Source organism: Brienomyrus brachyistius, chromosome 8 (genome assembly GCF_023856365.1).
Source record: "Brienomyrus brachyistius isolate T26 chromosome 8, BBRACH_0.4, whole genome shotgun sequence".
Classification (NCBI taxonomy): domain Eukaryota; kingdom Metazoa; phylum Chordata; class Actinopteri; order Osteoglossiformes; family Mormyridae; genus Brienomyrus; species Brienomyrus brachyistius.
The window spans coordinates 21370807-21386295 of NC_064540.1; the positions used below are offsets into that span (position 1 = coordinate 21370807).

Below are 15489 nucleotides of genomic sequence, written 5' to 3' on the forward strand. Positions count from 1 at the left end.
TATTCCTCTCTGATCGAATTATATATAACGATTCTCTGAGCTCCAATCCGCGTTCAAATATTTGCCGTCATTCAGGTGTTCGGGTCCCTACAGCCATTCTCAGCACAGTGCTGCATATCGCAACTGCCTGAAATATTTTTCCATTTCAGTAACGGTCATAGTAGCAGTGAGCCAAATGCTGAAGTATTACTGCACCCTTCCATACAACATGGTGGGGAAAAAAATTCAATACAGGATAGGTGGCTTTTGGTTAGTGGCCCAAAAGGGTCATGGAGTCCGTCCGAGCCTGTTTGGCAGATTGTCCCTCTTTGGACGAGTTATCCGGATAAACTCCTTCCCTTTTCATTCCCCATTCATATTTCAGCATCTTCCCAGAATCCTTAGGATTACCCTAACATCTGCAGAGAGAGGAAATCGGTTTTATACTGCTTAAAAGAATTTCCAGATTTCTGTTTGTGGCCTGGCACATTTAACACCATAAATTTAGTCTTCTTTTTTATTTTTAATTCCCTCCAACCAATAGTGACAGCCCAGGGTCACTCATGAATCAATATTCCGCTCGACAAAAAAAAAGAGGAGTTTAAAGTTTCTTCCTCCCACTTACCACTCACGGTCCCATTTTTATTTTCATAGCAAGAAAAGCAGCTCCGACCTAGAGAATAAGTCACCGCATGGTGCGAGGACAGCGACTACAGCAGTTTAATCACGTTACCGCTGGTGTGCTGGTTTACCCTAAGCTAGCTGAAGAGATTACATGAGCTATGTTTATGTTTCGAATTATCACCGAGTAGCGACACGAGATGCACAACAGCGCACTTCGTAAACAGCAGTGACAGCGGCTCGCTCTCTTCTGGAAGTTCAGATTCTTGTGCAAGTTAAACTGATTTGAGTGTGAGTGGGAGGAAAAAGAACTGCTTTCTTTTCATCTGTGAATAAAAATATACATGGATTTCGAAATTTTAATAAACTACAGCATTACTGTAAATATCTATTTCTGTTATTCTGTAGCTTTAGCATAATCATCTGTACTTTGCTTTTCCGATTGTTCCGATGTGTCCGAGATATACTGCCGGAATGCTTTATATGCCACTACCTCCAAGAAAGCTTTATAGCTGTGTTTTTTTTTTACCCAAATAAAAAGATCAAGTTTTAGAAATGGTGTTTCTGCTTTCATGCGCTTTGCTTTTACTTTTGCATAACTAGTATTTTGTGTAGCCATCTCAGCTTGTAATTCATGCTAAAGAATAAAAAACTGCTGTAGGTTAAAATGAAAGTGAACGTCAGTAGCAGAACTGCATCAAGGCTTAGAAAGCTGGTGAATTAAGTTTGCTACAGAAGTGAAAGACACTTATGATACAAATGACCTGCCAAAGTGGTATTTTGATTGCGACAATGACTAAACGATTATGACTTATATTACTTATATTGCATACAAACAATAATTTATAATGTTTAATCCATTAATTGTAAATAGGCTCAAAAATCTATAATATAGAATGTTAGAATGTTTAATCCCATGAATGTTAAATGCTTTGTGTAGGCCTAGGAATATGAATATGAACATAATACCTCTTTAACAAAAACATCAAAATGATAGTATCGCAGCGATTACATAAATGAACCGAAAATATTAATTAAATGCGATGTGATGTAAAAGGTGAATCTGAACCTCAGTTTAATGTGTATATGTATACATACAATATTATATTGGTAACTTTACTTGAATTCCTACAATATTAGAAAACAGTGAATATCCATAAAGCTGTTTCTGATTTGGCCAGAAGATTCACAGTGTACAAAAACAGCCTTAGACAAACATAGCAGCAATAAGGAAATATGTTTGCATTTCCTGCGCATTTTTATTTCTGGATTGTGCATTTCTGTATGTTCTGTTACCATTCGAGACCCTGTCAGGCAAGACAAAGTCATCGCAATGTGGAAGCAGTTTGCTCTGAATAATCTCAAGGAAACCAGCACCAGGTTTTAGGACATGGGAACTAATTGTAGGATTTCTCTTTGCTCCAATTACTTTGTGAAAAAATTATCCCCCCCCCCCTCAGAAGTGAGCACTGGGGGCCCTCGTACCTGTCTGCAAACCAGGCGCGGCCATCTTTCCCGGGATGTGGCTGATTCTTTTCAGCCAAGATGGGCGAGTGTTTTGGTTTCAAGAAAAGGCCCAGTCCTGCTATTTCAGTGCAGTGTCTGATCATGTGAAGACAACTATTGTTAATCAGCCTGACACCAAACTTCAGCTCAGTTTTTTGATGATTGGTAGGAATGAAACAAGAATTTGTTTGAATGGGTGCCATTTCCACACCTATCACATTATGCAATTCTTACATAGTGTAAGTACTCAGATGCAGGCATATTGTTTGTTAGTAGCTGACAGTAGAGAATTACAGCATTGCTTGCGAATAATAGTACTTAGTAGGTCAATAACTCAAAGTAGCAATCACTAAAATTTGGTAATTATAGCTGTAAAATAAACCATTAGGACGAATATTAAAACTGATTCATGCTATACATGTACACATGCACGAACATATACACACATACAGACACACACACACACAAACACGTTCATACACACAGACACACACATTTTGTGGCAGCCTGTCAGTGTGAATCACATGAACCATGAATCTAGATGCATATATTGATCTGTGAAGATTTTTATGCTTATATAATGTTCCACAGTGCTTTTTCCAAGATTACATTTTGATATTAAAACGGTTTAATCTGGGTGGAAAAATAATTGCAATTAAAATTCCACTTCATTATTCACATGTATCTATTTAGCAGATGCTATTATCCAAGCGATGTACAAGTGAGACAAATAGCTTTGATTTCTAAATAACATAATTTAACAGTCTGTTGACCTTCCTTATTCATTGTTTCCTGTTTTTGCATATTTTATTAATTTTTATTTAGTTGAAATTTGAAATGTCAGACTTTATACTTTCTAATAACTTCAACTTTAAATGGATCCTAAATTATAATCCTACAGCTGTTTCGTAAAATTTAGCTAAAATGCTTCATTATAAAAAAAAACACACACACACACAAAAACAGAATTAAGTAAATATAACAAAATAAAATAAAAGCATCCAGGTCGTCTACGACAGGTAATTTCTACACTTTCCCTCAAAGAAAGTAAGGGTATTCTTATTTTAACTCAGAAATCTCCTCCCTTAGCGTACTGTTTTCTGACTCAGTATAAGTGGAAACAGTTTTTAACACTTGTTTTAAATATCATGGGAGGCTTTAATTGCGTGTGTAATATAGAAGGTAATTAAACAGCCCGCACCTGCATTTTATGAGCCACGGTGCACAAATAGCGTGTGATGAATAACATTTTCCCGCACATACAGGCAGAGAGCTGTACTCTCATGTCAGCGGGTATATCTTTCCACGTCTTGCATTACAATGAATCCACTTGTTTGTAGCCTACTTCCGACTTGTTTTGGCCGAGAAATCGCAACGTATCTTCGCTAATTTTAGGCTTACGTGACGAATAATCGGCTCAGTCGTAATAACCGAGTTAAACCACATAATGCCTGCCCTAATAAACAAGAGCTACCTTACGCGAATATTCATCAGAGACGGAGCCGCCATCCCTATTCGGGGTAGGTATGGGGATCGCGATTCATTCTGGCTGCTGTCACGGCTTCACATTCAGCTCAATCTGTGGATTAACAGTTTCAAGATCTCTTAGGTGTTACATTGTATTTAATCCGCGCAAATCACTTCTCACCTGTCAAGAACACAAGGGGAACAAAATCAGTGCTGAAAAAAGTGATATATAACACGGTTCCTTAAAAGTTAAATCCCCGATAACAGGGAGATTTTACATACTTGAAAAGTCCGTCCGTACTTCGTTTTTTCATGCCCCTGGTCCTTAAACTCCTTAGAAGTAACGATCATTGATGAACTGGAAACCCCCCACTTCTTTATCTGCCTGATTGACAGCGGGTGGAGGAACTGGAACATTTCAATGGGGTGCGCGTCCATCACCATTCCCATCCCCATCATCCATCTCTCCATGTTGAAAGCCAACAGAAATCCGAGGCGCAGCCAGCGTTGCACCCGGTTATTGAAACGAATGACTTTAGTGCAGGTTACGCTCTATTCCCCCAAACGTGACGTGTACGACATTCCACAAACGTATAGATTAGGTCTGGTTGGATAGGCAGAGGCACCCCCCCCCTTTGTCTGGGTCGTTTTGGTCTCGCCCAAACTTGGTTCGTATTTTTGTTCTCCTTCTATGAGGAATCGCTTCATTCTGTTCTCGCAAGAGGCTGCATACGTCTATATACACTCCTATGGTCAATGGCTGTCTGCACGTCTTTTATTTGAATGTCTGGGCTTTGTATATTTCTGTCCTGAGAACCCCCATGCAGTAATGGATACCTTATGGATTTTATGGATAATACCCGCAGTATTTGCTGTAGAAGGTAAGACGGTCTCTCCCTCCCCCCCATTGTGTTTAGGAAGCGTTTCACAGAACGTGCGAATGTATCTGATCGCAAAATCTCATTCCGTGGGGTGTGGAGAAAGAAATCAGTGCTATTTGCAAGGTGGGGAAAATGTGTCTTTAAGGGGCTGGTGTGTTGTGATATTGATGTGGGTTATTTAAAAAAGCATGCATCAGTGTTTGATGAGGAACGCACCAAACAGGTACGAGATGCATCGCTTTACAATAAAGGGAGAGCCGGATTTTAAAACGAATCAATTGTACTTTCACAAATTCTTATACATTCCTATACCCCAAGAGGCAAAAAAAGTAACAGGGCTTTTGGACAATGTGGCATTGTTTTCCTCACTATAAAATTATTAAAAGGTGTGCCGTAACAAGTCGCAGCTCAAAGCCGAAGGGTGCTTGGCTACGTGAAATAATTTAAATCCATCTGCGTGCGGTTCATCCATCCCTGTGTTAACCCTTGTGTGGACGACACCGCTGTTGTACCACGGTGAGACTGATGTCCAGTCGGGCTCTGTAGCTGATATTCGCATCTACAAATAAGTGCATTGGAAATAAAAGTACTTACACTTGTGCAGACGCATCTGTGTGTTAGGAAGCCTTTGCGGCGAGAGACCGGCTTCGATTGTAAGCGCGGCGGCTGGCAGCCAGCTGAGGAGCCGATCCTCCACTGAAGTGCGTCTAACGGGTCGGTGACAGTAGGACAAGCCCGTCTCCGCGTCTCCACACTTGCGGCAAATGTTCAGCCCCCCCACCCCTCACCTACCCCGGCTGAAGCGCAAGCCGTCGGCGAACGCATGCCTCCGCATTTGCACAGCTGCAGACTCAAAATGTCTGTATTTACGTCGCGGCCATGCGGCTTTCCAGTCGTTGCTTTCTTTTTTTTTTTTTTTAAGCAAAGCAGCTCCAAAATTTTTATATATTATGCGGTACTTTTGCAAATCCATCATATACTGTAGCATGTCTTTGACAATAGCTTAATTTTTTGGTTACATGGGTGGTAATGGGAATAGAACACTCATGGATGTGTTATTAGTAATAAAAAATAATAATAAAAAAAATACTACGGGAGAATTTAATTTTCTAAGCTTTAGGTGTACCTCAAGGAATGTGTAAGCGCCAAGTTGCACAACTATATATTTTTAAACATGTATGAAATATTAATTTTCATATTAAGGCAGTGTTTGTTTTTAAAAATTTTAAGATAATGTCATATATCAAATTTCCTTTGAAGATTTGATTGATGCGCTGAAGGTCTGTTACAGCCTACACGTTTTAATAAGGTAACCGACAGTTGCCCGAAGTCTGGCATGCTGTGAAACTTTCATAAATACGGTGATTTATAAGGGAGGAAAAGGAGGGAGAGAGACTGAATATCGGCACCAAGAACACTTTCTCTCATTTTTTTCCTTATAATTTTAATGACGCGCTAATGCCTACACCAGTGTCTGTGATGCCTACTGAAGCTGTTAAATTTGTCTTAAACCTACATGGTAGCATATAAATCCCCCCCCCCCGTTATTTATTGTGTTAAAAATCTTTTTTTGCACTAATTACAATCTTTACACTGTAATTAGTCATTTGAGAAAACATTATTTTTCTGTGTACTATTAAGCCTGCTTATTTTTTTCTGTGAATAACTACACATTTTTATATTTGTATTTCGTGTAAAATTAATTGCACGATTTTTTTCTTTTTATCTGTACTTTTTCGGAGGAATTTCCACTAAATTCTTGATGTCAGCCTACGGAGTCTGCATGCTCGTTATTGTGAGGTCCTGATATTTCTGAAAAGTCAGTGGTTGCTTATTTCCATCAGTGCCAAGTCTCCCTCCCAGGCATAACATTGTTAAAGTTTGTAAACATGTCCTTAGTAAATGTTGGGAAGATGATCTGGGGAGGGGGGGGCGTTGGGGGACTCCATTTTTATCCTGGTCATGATGTAGACCTGTAGATGCCTACTAATCATGGTGTAGATACTTGCGCCTTCTCAATAATACCACCCTTTTTGCAGCAAACTGGTGGATAATTCTATTCTCAAGCCACTTGAGGGAAACGGTAAGTTGTTCGTGTCAAAAGGCTCCTTCTCTCTGAAAGTCAAATCTCTATGAAACACAGAAGCGGCTCTAATGTTTAATTCTTCATTTTAAGATGATATTGGTACACAAGTACTTTTTAGCTAATTCTGACTCATTGCCAGATGCATTGTAGGATTGGCTTTTGTCACAATATTTGTGGTGGCTAGAATTTCACATAGGCATACGATGCACTTGTGAGCAATGAAGCACATAACTACTAATGAATCTGTTCATTATATATCAGCTATATGACATGTATTGGAATATTATTCCATTTGTTTCTTTTGGGGCAAATTTCCTTTTTAATTTTTTCGATAATGCAGGTGGCCAAAAATAGGGCTCCATCACAGTTGTCAGCTGAAAAGAGTAATGCCATTTAACACACAAAATTCGAGGCAATGTCATTCGGCTGCCCATCTGTATCTCGCCGTCAGGATTGGCCAGTCACTCACCCACTCCGCCCCTCTGCTCGTCAATATCACCCTAGCTAACTGTCCAATCAAACTGCAGCACCTCAGCTTTGTATTAAAAAACCAAGAGTTCACAATAGATCACTATGGCAGTAACAGGAAATAAATACAAATAAACTAATGTGGTACTTGATCGCCATGATGTAGTCGCAGGTTGGCGTGGGACTGTCGCTCTCCGAAATCACGACTGGTACTTTTCCCAGCAGATGAATATCTTTGATGTTCACCAAACATATCGTTTAGATGTCATCACTATATTTTAGGTAAAACGAATTTTTGAAAGTATTTTTTCCTCTTGCAACTGATTAGGCATTAAGTGAAAGGGATGGCTGGGTTTTTAAAAACTTTGCCTTGTTAATGTACTGAATGTTTTTAAAACATCTTTATAGGTGCTTATAAAAATGCTTGCTTCATGAAATTCACCAGGCATTAAGAAATAAAAAATGTAATACTTCTGTGTCCCCCTGCTCTGTGACTGGGGGGGGGGGTAGGCCTAGCCTTAAGTGTGATTAGTCATTTACTACTCTCCAGCACAGAAAGCAGATGAATAAAGATCAAATAAGTTTCATGTTAAAAAGTCGCCGAGCAGGCAGGATGTTTCCCAGGCCATTTTTACCAGTTTAACTACAGTGCTTTTGAACTGCTTTATAGGTTCATTACACATCTTTGGAAGATGGACACACGCTGTGTAAAAAAAAAAGTCCATAGGCTTGAAGTTGGCTTTTAGTATTTTGTTTTTTTTTTTATCGTGTTTACGAAATTCTTAGGCCAAGCTTAGCTTTTGTCAGCGACAAAGTAAAATATGTACAAAATTATAGAACGACTTTCTAGAAAAATGTTCTGTATAAACAGTATTTTTATGCTGAATTTTAGAGTATTAGCCAAAAGATATATTTGCCCAGTATTCTGCTTATCCAAAGATGATGTGGTTCATGCTAACAGACAATGAAAATATCTTAAAACACGCTTTGGGATTAGACCATGTGTGCAAGATTTTCCCCTGGAAATCCTTGATTTGAAGTATATTCAAAATTGTATATGTGCAATATATTTCAAGATATAAATCTGCAAATTGATAGGAATATGAAGAAATACACACCCATTCTCCACATGTTTGTGATTATTATTTGCTTTGGACAAAAGTGTCTGGAAAAAAACTTACATGCAAAGATTCTGTGCAAGAATAGTTCCTCAAGTTATCTGCTCTTGTGTTAAAGACTTTAAGTTGATTTATGTTGATGGTTTTCACATCACATGACCCGACAAGGTAGTAAGTTCTTTTCAAGCCATTAAGTTTGCGTTGATGGGTATGTAATTGCCAGCAGCGACATTGCCTGGACCACCTGCATCTTCCTTCGTTTCCGCTGGAGTTTTTTTTTCCACAGCGATGGGCTGATTTCATTCAGCTAGCGACCGAAAAGAAACACAACAATCCCGCCTGCGTGTTTGTTTGGCCTGCCCTTCAGATATCCAAGGACTGCAAATTAAAGTAGCACATTCGTATGTGACGTTCCGCTGATTAAATAGCCGTCTTCCCTTTTGAGATTGCTCTGCCCATTCGCTCGGCGCTTTCAGTCGGTCGCTAAGTGGTAATAAATTGCTCTTCTGTTTTAATCACGGTCCCGCGTGATGTGAAACTCCTGCGTCTTAATTAATGAAATTAGAGCGCCCCATGGTGTAGGGTCCGTTTTCTTGTTTGCAGTGGGCGGCCTTGTTTATCTGTTTGCCTGCCCCTCTTTGGCTCTGTGAAATGAGCAGCAGCCAGGTGGAGCCTTACCTTTTTGGGAGGGGGGTGGTGGTCTTATTTTGTTATCATCTGATAAACAGCGAGGGCAGTTTGAAAGTGCGGAACTCGCCTAAAGGTCCTGGAAACCTTTCGTACTGGTTCATACTAGTGAGCACTCCAGTCCAGACTGCATATTGCCTGTTATCATTTATGTATCTTTGTGTCATTCCTGACCTCCTGAAATAACCCTTTCAGCTGGTCTCAGTGTTTATGGTTCTGGTGCTGTATGAGTTCAAACACTTACAAATTTTGCCGTTTTTCTTTACATATGAAACGTACAAAAACATTTACCGTTTTAAATGAAATGCAAATTCATTGAGTTTGGATGCATGAAAAAGAAATCTCTTTGGTTGTTTAAATCTAGTATTATTAATACAATGTTTTCTCTAAAGGAAATATCTTCCGTGAGTACATTTTTTAGGTTTAAATAATAGAAAACTGCAATTCTTTCATGCCTGACTGACTCGAAATCATTTTAAACAGCAGATTAGGCATTGAAAAAGCCCACTTGTTCGTGTGAATTCATTTTACTCCCGTTTTGTGTTCCCTACATTCATTCAGGCGCTTTCTTCCATCTGGAATGCAGGACCCACAGGGATGCCACGTCTTTTTATACATATATCCCGAAGCCTTTGTCTCTGCTGTTACCGCTGCCGCTGTTGTCCGTGCGTGCATGCCCTCCGTTTTGGAGGTGTGCTGCGAAGTGTGGAAGATAAGTTGACGGCAATTCGCTTCAGATCTGCCTTTTACAGATAAAATACTTTATCTCCATGCTCCCAAAAAGAACTAATAACGGCAACGACGCAAAAGCTGACACCCAGACCCTTCTCTCAGCGATCATCAGGTGGACCTTCAGTTCTGACGTGCAGTTGTTAAACTGCATCTATTATAATAGTCATTAACAGCATCATCGGCGGTCGTGAAAAGCCGGAATCTGTCTTCCGACTCGCTTGTACTAATTTCTAGTTCATATAAGGCAGCACAGAAGGCAAGAATAAGAAAAAAAAATTAATGGAAAACTCCCGATTTACTCTTACTAAGGAAAACGACCCAGAAATCTCCGTTTTAATTTTAGGAGGCTGCTAGAAATCCCCGTGCTTTACTGTTTGCTCTCTGTTTACATTTCATTCACGCTTTATAAGCATATTTAGTCCATGTTTAAAAACAACGTCCCAATAACAACACACGCCTTTCATATACATTTTAATGACTTGTGTAACCTATCTGCCTGTTTGAGCAAGTCCGGCGCTTTCATTCATTTTTCTGCCAAGTTCTTGCAAGCCGCTTTCAAATGCAAATGGGGGCATTTAACCGTTTCCTTTTCCCCTCGTATTAATTTTTTTTCAATGTATATTTCATCTCGACAATCATTCGCTTGAACTCTGTTTTTACAGAAATATTTTCTCTCCTTAAGTATTGCTCGAATCGCTGCACGGCGTTGTCTGAAATGAGATTAGGGGCGGCGGAGCGGCTAGCCCAGTCGGATCGGGAGCCTCCCGGACCGCGGGCGATAGCAGATGCAGCCCGGCTCGCCCGCAAGCCAGCCGACACAAAGAGCCCAGCCCTATTCAAACCGTAATCTGCTCCGGGCCCGCGCATCCCCCCCATGCTAAATTTCAATTAGTGCTGCTGCCAGTCGTTTCTCTTCAGACCCACCTTGCCCATGCGTTAAATCCGCAGATTATTCATTTTATTTATTTGGCCGCGAATAACCGAAGAGATGCCAGTTTCCATGAAGGGGAAGCGCGATCTCCTCCAGGTCCCTCCGTGTCACACGCCGCCAGCCATGTAAAGAAGGCGAAGGACTCGTCTGCGGCATTTTTATTATGTTTGTACACATATACGCATGGCCGTGAGTTATTTAACTTAAGCGAGCAAATAAATATATAGATGTCACTCAATATTATGTATATTTTGGTTACAATTAAGTAGTCATTCATAATAATAATAATAATAATAATAATAATAATAAAGTCATATTCTTTGCTATAAAAGACATTTTGAAAATGAATTTATAAAATTTTATGCCAAGTCGGTGTACGGATGTGCGCCGGATCAGCGCCGGTCCCGCCGTCCCGGTTAATCCGTCGTACCTCCCGGCCTGTGCCGGTAAACATGTCGTCCTGGCGTCATATACGTGCTTTTGCTCTGTTGCATCCTGCTGCAGGTGTTTTTCATTAACAAAGACAAGACGTCGGTTCTGTGCTTTAAAAATTTATGCACGGCTATTATTTGTTTATTTGTTTATTTACTTGCTGGGTTCCCAATTCACCGACTCCGTTTAACGCGCCATTCCTCACTAGTTTTGTTGCCGGGAAATACCGCCGTATTTTTTTTTTTAATTTGTGCAGATGAAATTACCTCTCAACAGTAATTCCATACATAGACTGGTCTAATGCGCGTTTTAATTAATTATTTTTACAAATCGTTCTTGTGTGAAACAAATAATTATGAAAATAATAAGTGGTGCTAGCCTGTAAGACGCCGTGAGTGCCATTATACAACGACTTAAATATTTTGAGTCAGGCATTCAGTTAATGTTACGGCGTCTGTCTTGTTCAGGGTTTAACTTTAAAAGGCTCAACTATTCGGCATTGTTGATACTAAAGTCGTTTTTATTTATTTCTTTTTGTGTTCTTAACCTGCTACTAGGTATAGGCCTACTGATTTGTTTGAAGGTTTTTGTGTTGATATAAAAGACATTAAGCGAAAGGGCAGTAGATTCTTTAATTATCATTACCTGGACCAGACAGATTGCCAAGTAATAACTCTTCAGTAATTGCTGATTTGCATCTTGTGTATATTACTTAGTACAATAAATAATTATTTTGCTGTTGTCAGGACAAAATCATTCTTGAGCTATTTTCCTGTCAAGAATGTGCTAACACAACATTCTGCTTGCCCCATAGCTAATTTAGAACTTATATTTTAATGAGCGCAGGTGACAACTTTTAAAATTTTAATTTTCAAAACTTACGGCGGAGGTTTGCCTGGATTGTTCCAGTTAGGAATTTTACTTACAGTTCTACATCTGGGCTTGAACTCACTTCATCTTGCACTTTAGTTCATGGGTAGGACATCTCGAAGGTGACCACATACATGTCTGTCCAGATGTTAAGGTGATTTGTCTCTCAGTTACAGATGTGGAGGCTGCGGGCACCATTAGGAACCTCCATAATCTTCTCAGATCAGGTCCAGACTCTCCCTATCCCTCCAGAACACAAAGCCATCCATCGTTTATCCGCTGACATGCTGTCAGTTGCCGGGGCTGCCTTTGCCGAAAGCCGTTGTCCACACCTTGGTGTGTGATTAGATACCCTGCATGTAGCTTTCTCTTGGCATGTTTGATTCAACAACATGGTCTGCTGTACAATTACCTGTTTCCCCTGTGATTTGTGTAGCTTATTTCATAATGGATCCCTTATAAAGTTGTTTTTTTTTTTCATTTTAAAAAAAAAAAAAACAAATAGAAATAGTATATGAATAGTAATAGAAATAGTAAATGTTAATAAGTGTAAAATCACAAACCTTGATTTATTATGGTTCTTGGTCGTGTTTTACGGCATCACAAAAAGTGGCAGGTAGACCAAGGTGGTTCCTGGTATACTTCCCCCCAGCATACGTGCCATGGACCTTTAAAGAGGCTTAGCCGATTGGTTTAGCATGTTTCAGTACCGCTCTCTGGCCCAGTATTCATACGCCCTTGCAGACAGTGGAATAACTAGAGCCCAGACATCATTACGCCCCCGTAGTCTGTGATGACGGACTCCTTGGGTTTCGTGATCCTCCTGTGCCGGGTCCTGAGGACCCTTGTGTGTGGTGTGTGAAGCAAGGGCCCTTGTCTTCATGGGTTTTGACATTTTGGGGGGCCTGCTGGTGGAGTGGTGTGTGTGTGTGGGGGGGGGGGGTGTATGAGGAATGTAACTGAGAGATACAGTTACATGCTTCTGCCCCAGGCACCAGAGCCGGCTGTAAGACGCAGAGACGTGGCACAGGTCCTCGGATGTAATGTATCTCCCTTCAAAGCCCGGCCCAGACCTCGCCGTAAAGGCACCCCGGAGGGAGAAGCTTTCCCATGTTTTGGCCTTGCAGCCTAGGGCTCCCTGCCTCCCCCAAGGGCCAAAGCGAGTCTGAATGAGGCAGCCGGCAGTGGCCCTTGTAGCCTCCCCGCCACAGAAAAGGGGCAGGCGGGCAGAAATCTGGCTGCAGATACCAAACTGTGGCGAAATTCCACTATGTTCTTATACATACAACATGGGAGGGACATTTCCCATAAAAATAACAGAAAATGTCAAAATTGTTAAATAATTTTTCCATCCATATCCATAAATCCACATTGAGCAAATAGGAATTATTAAATAACGCCAGCAGTTTAATCATCAACAGCATGCGATTGCTACTTAAATATTTAGCCCAGTTATTATGAATACAGCTTAAGGGCTCCTCCAGTCTCGAGTCACAAATACCTTTTTCTTTGGGCCACCTGGCATAGCTGTGGAGTAACCGTACTCAGTTATGACATAAGGTTCAATGGTACTTGATGGTGTGGTCACATGGCAATTCAAGTGTCCTTTGTTTAGGGTCAGAACTGGGGCGTGTTGTCCAGTTTGATTCCGTCAACCTCATTTATTTATTTGTTGTATGTATTTTTGTTCTCTTTCCTAAAAGCATGTTGGGACACTTGGCGGGGGAGGGGTGATTCTGAAGAGGTAATTGAATGAGTCTGGTTATGTAAGTAGATTAGCATAATGAGTCCCTGGTCAGGGACACCCACAGGCTACGTAGCCAGGTCGCCTGGAAAAAAAGGGGGGGGGGGAGTCTGCTTAGGCTTATTTGCAACATGCCTGGCATTTATAATCATCTGCTGGGTAGTTGTGGGGGGCAGAGCAGGGCTGTGGCTGGCTACTCCACTGAGCCATAGTGCATGTGGATAGATGGATAGATGGGTATTTATGTACTTACTTGCATACTTATTTACTTGCGTATTTGCATACTTACTATATTGATCCCAAGGGAAATTTAGGCAGTGTAGTGGATTGATGATGAGACATGTTCTATTGAACTGTAACTCACTGTAACTCACTGTACAGGTTAATGAAGGACAGGCTGTCTCTGACACACACAGACACACACACACACATACACACACACACACATACACACACTCACACAAATGGCTTGCATTGTGTGCTGCTGGAGAATCTTGTAAAGTGTGTATAATTGCTTGCATTAAAAAAAAGTTGTCTGTGATATAAATGGTACTTGACTTTTGACGTTTGGCCATAACTCTCCCCCCGCAAGAATCATCCATGGACCCCCCCCCCCCCCCCTCCCCCGGAAGAGGGGTGAAATATTTCAGGCTGACCTGTCGATCCGCTCTATGGCCCGTGACTCGTCGCGGCCCCTCAGTCTATCACACCCTGTTCCTATATTTTTACATGGTGGTGGTCAGGGGGGGGGGGCACTGGCTTGTATGCAGGTTGCAGAAGGACAAGGTGATTTGTCAGGGTGCTGTGGTGGTGCCTTGACCTCACTCCTGTCCTCATCTTGTGTTTTATTCCCACCCCCCCCGAGTTACCTGTCTCTCCCTGAAATCGGCACCTGCCATCATCGCCAGCCCTCTAAACCACGCAGCCCTCCAGCACATTGTCACACCAGAGCAGCCTTTTTTAAGAAAAACTGTGCTGCTTCTTCCTTAATAAAAATATTCATTAAATCTTCCCCAAGATAAATATTTGACACTAAAACGTTTGAACTAAGGTTTTTCTGGGGTAAGCAGATTTCTGGGTCTTTGTTTATAGATCTCATTATGGAATTGCTCTGTAAATCTCATCTGAAAATGGAATTAATCTCATTTTGAATTACTTTTAATAACACCGGCATCTCTTCCCGATGGAGTTCGCCGTCCGCCTGTGTAACTCATCAGAAACTGGGACTAGGACTCATTAATGGGGTGTAGCAGCTCCTGGACCTCTGGTGCTGTGGTGGGTCCTGAACTGTTTGGCCAGAGGTCCACGCCATCTTGTTACTGTGTTCCATTGTGGCTGTCAGCTCCTGGGTGAGAGGCTCGAGGATCCTCCTTGGCTGATCCTGTCTCGGGGTAGTTTTTTGGGGGCCGGGGCAGACGGCACCGGTCATGTGGCGTGTTCAGGTTTATTCAGGAGCCTAACACTTGCCCGTTTGTCAGAAAGGAAGTCCCCCACTGAAAACGTTCAAGCGATATCCAAGGCAGAGTTCTGCGGCTCTGTGGCTCGCGGGAATCCCGCTGGTCCCCTCGGGTCATGGGTTTCCATCCAGCCTCGGCTCTTTGTGAATGTGGAGTCCCCGTGTCTGCTGCTGGTCCGCGTGGGGTTGCCTCTCAAACGTGCCGCATGGCTAAACCGGCGCCTCTGTATTAAGGCTCCCATGAAGCACTGGCTTCTCGTCCAAACTGGGACTCCGATCCCAAGCCCTCCTTCCCACAGGCTGGGCCGCAGGCTGCCCAGAGCATGCCTGCATAATCGGTTGTTGCAAATGAACACACAGAACTGACCAATCACCGACCTTCATGCTCAAATCGCAACACAAAAGGCGGGGAAAAACATCTGTAGTAATCAGAGGCATTTGTTTGCATCCTGTTGCATTATGCAAATGCATGAGACACTGAGGGAGACGATTAACTTCTGCGGCCCCATGA

The 15489-nt window shown here is 41.6% G+C and overlaps 1 protein-coding gene across 6 annotated transcripts in view; it reads left to right on the forward strand.

Annotated features, from left to right (window-relative positions):
- The first annotated feature begins 4243 nt into the window (after positions 1-4243).
- The window catches only part of ephb2b (eph receptor B2b), a 111242-nt gene continuing 99996 nt past the window's right edge, over positions 4244-15489 (forward strand). For all 6 annotated transcript variants that reach the window (XM_049022134.1, XM_049022136.1, XM_049022135.1 and 3 more), the window contains exon 1: positions 4244-4454. In XM_049022134.1, the coding sequence (XP_048878091.1) occupies positions 4265-4454 (190 nt within the window). In that variant the 5' untranslated portion in view covers positions 4244-4264. The remainder of the gene's footprint in view (positions 4455-15489) is intronic.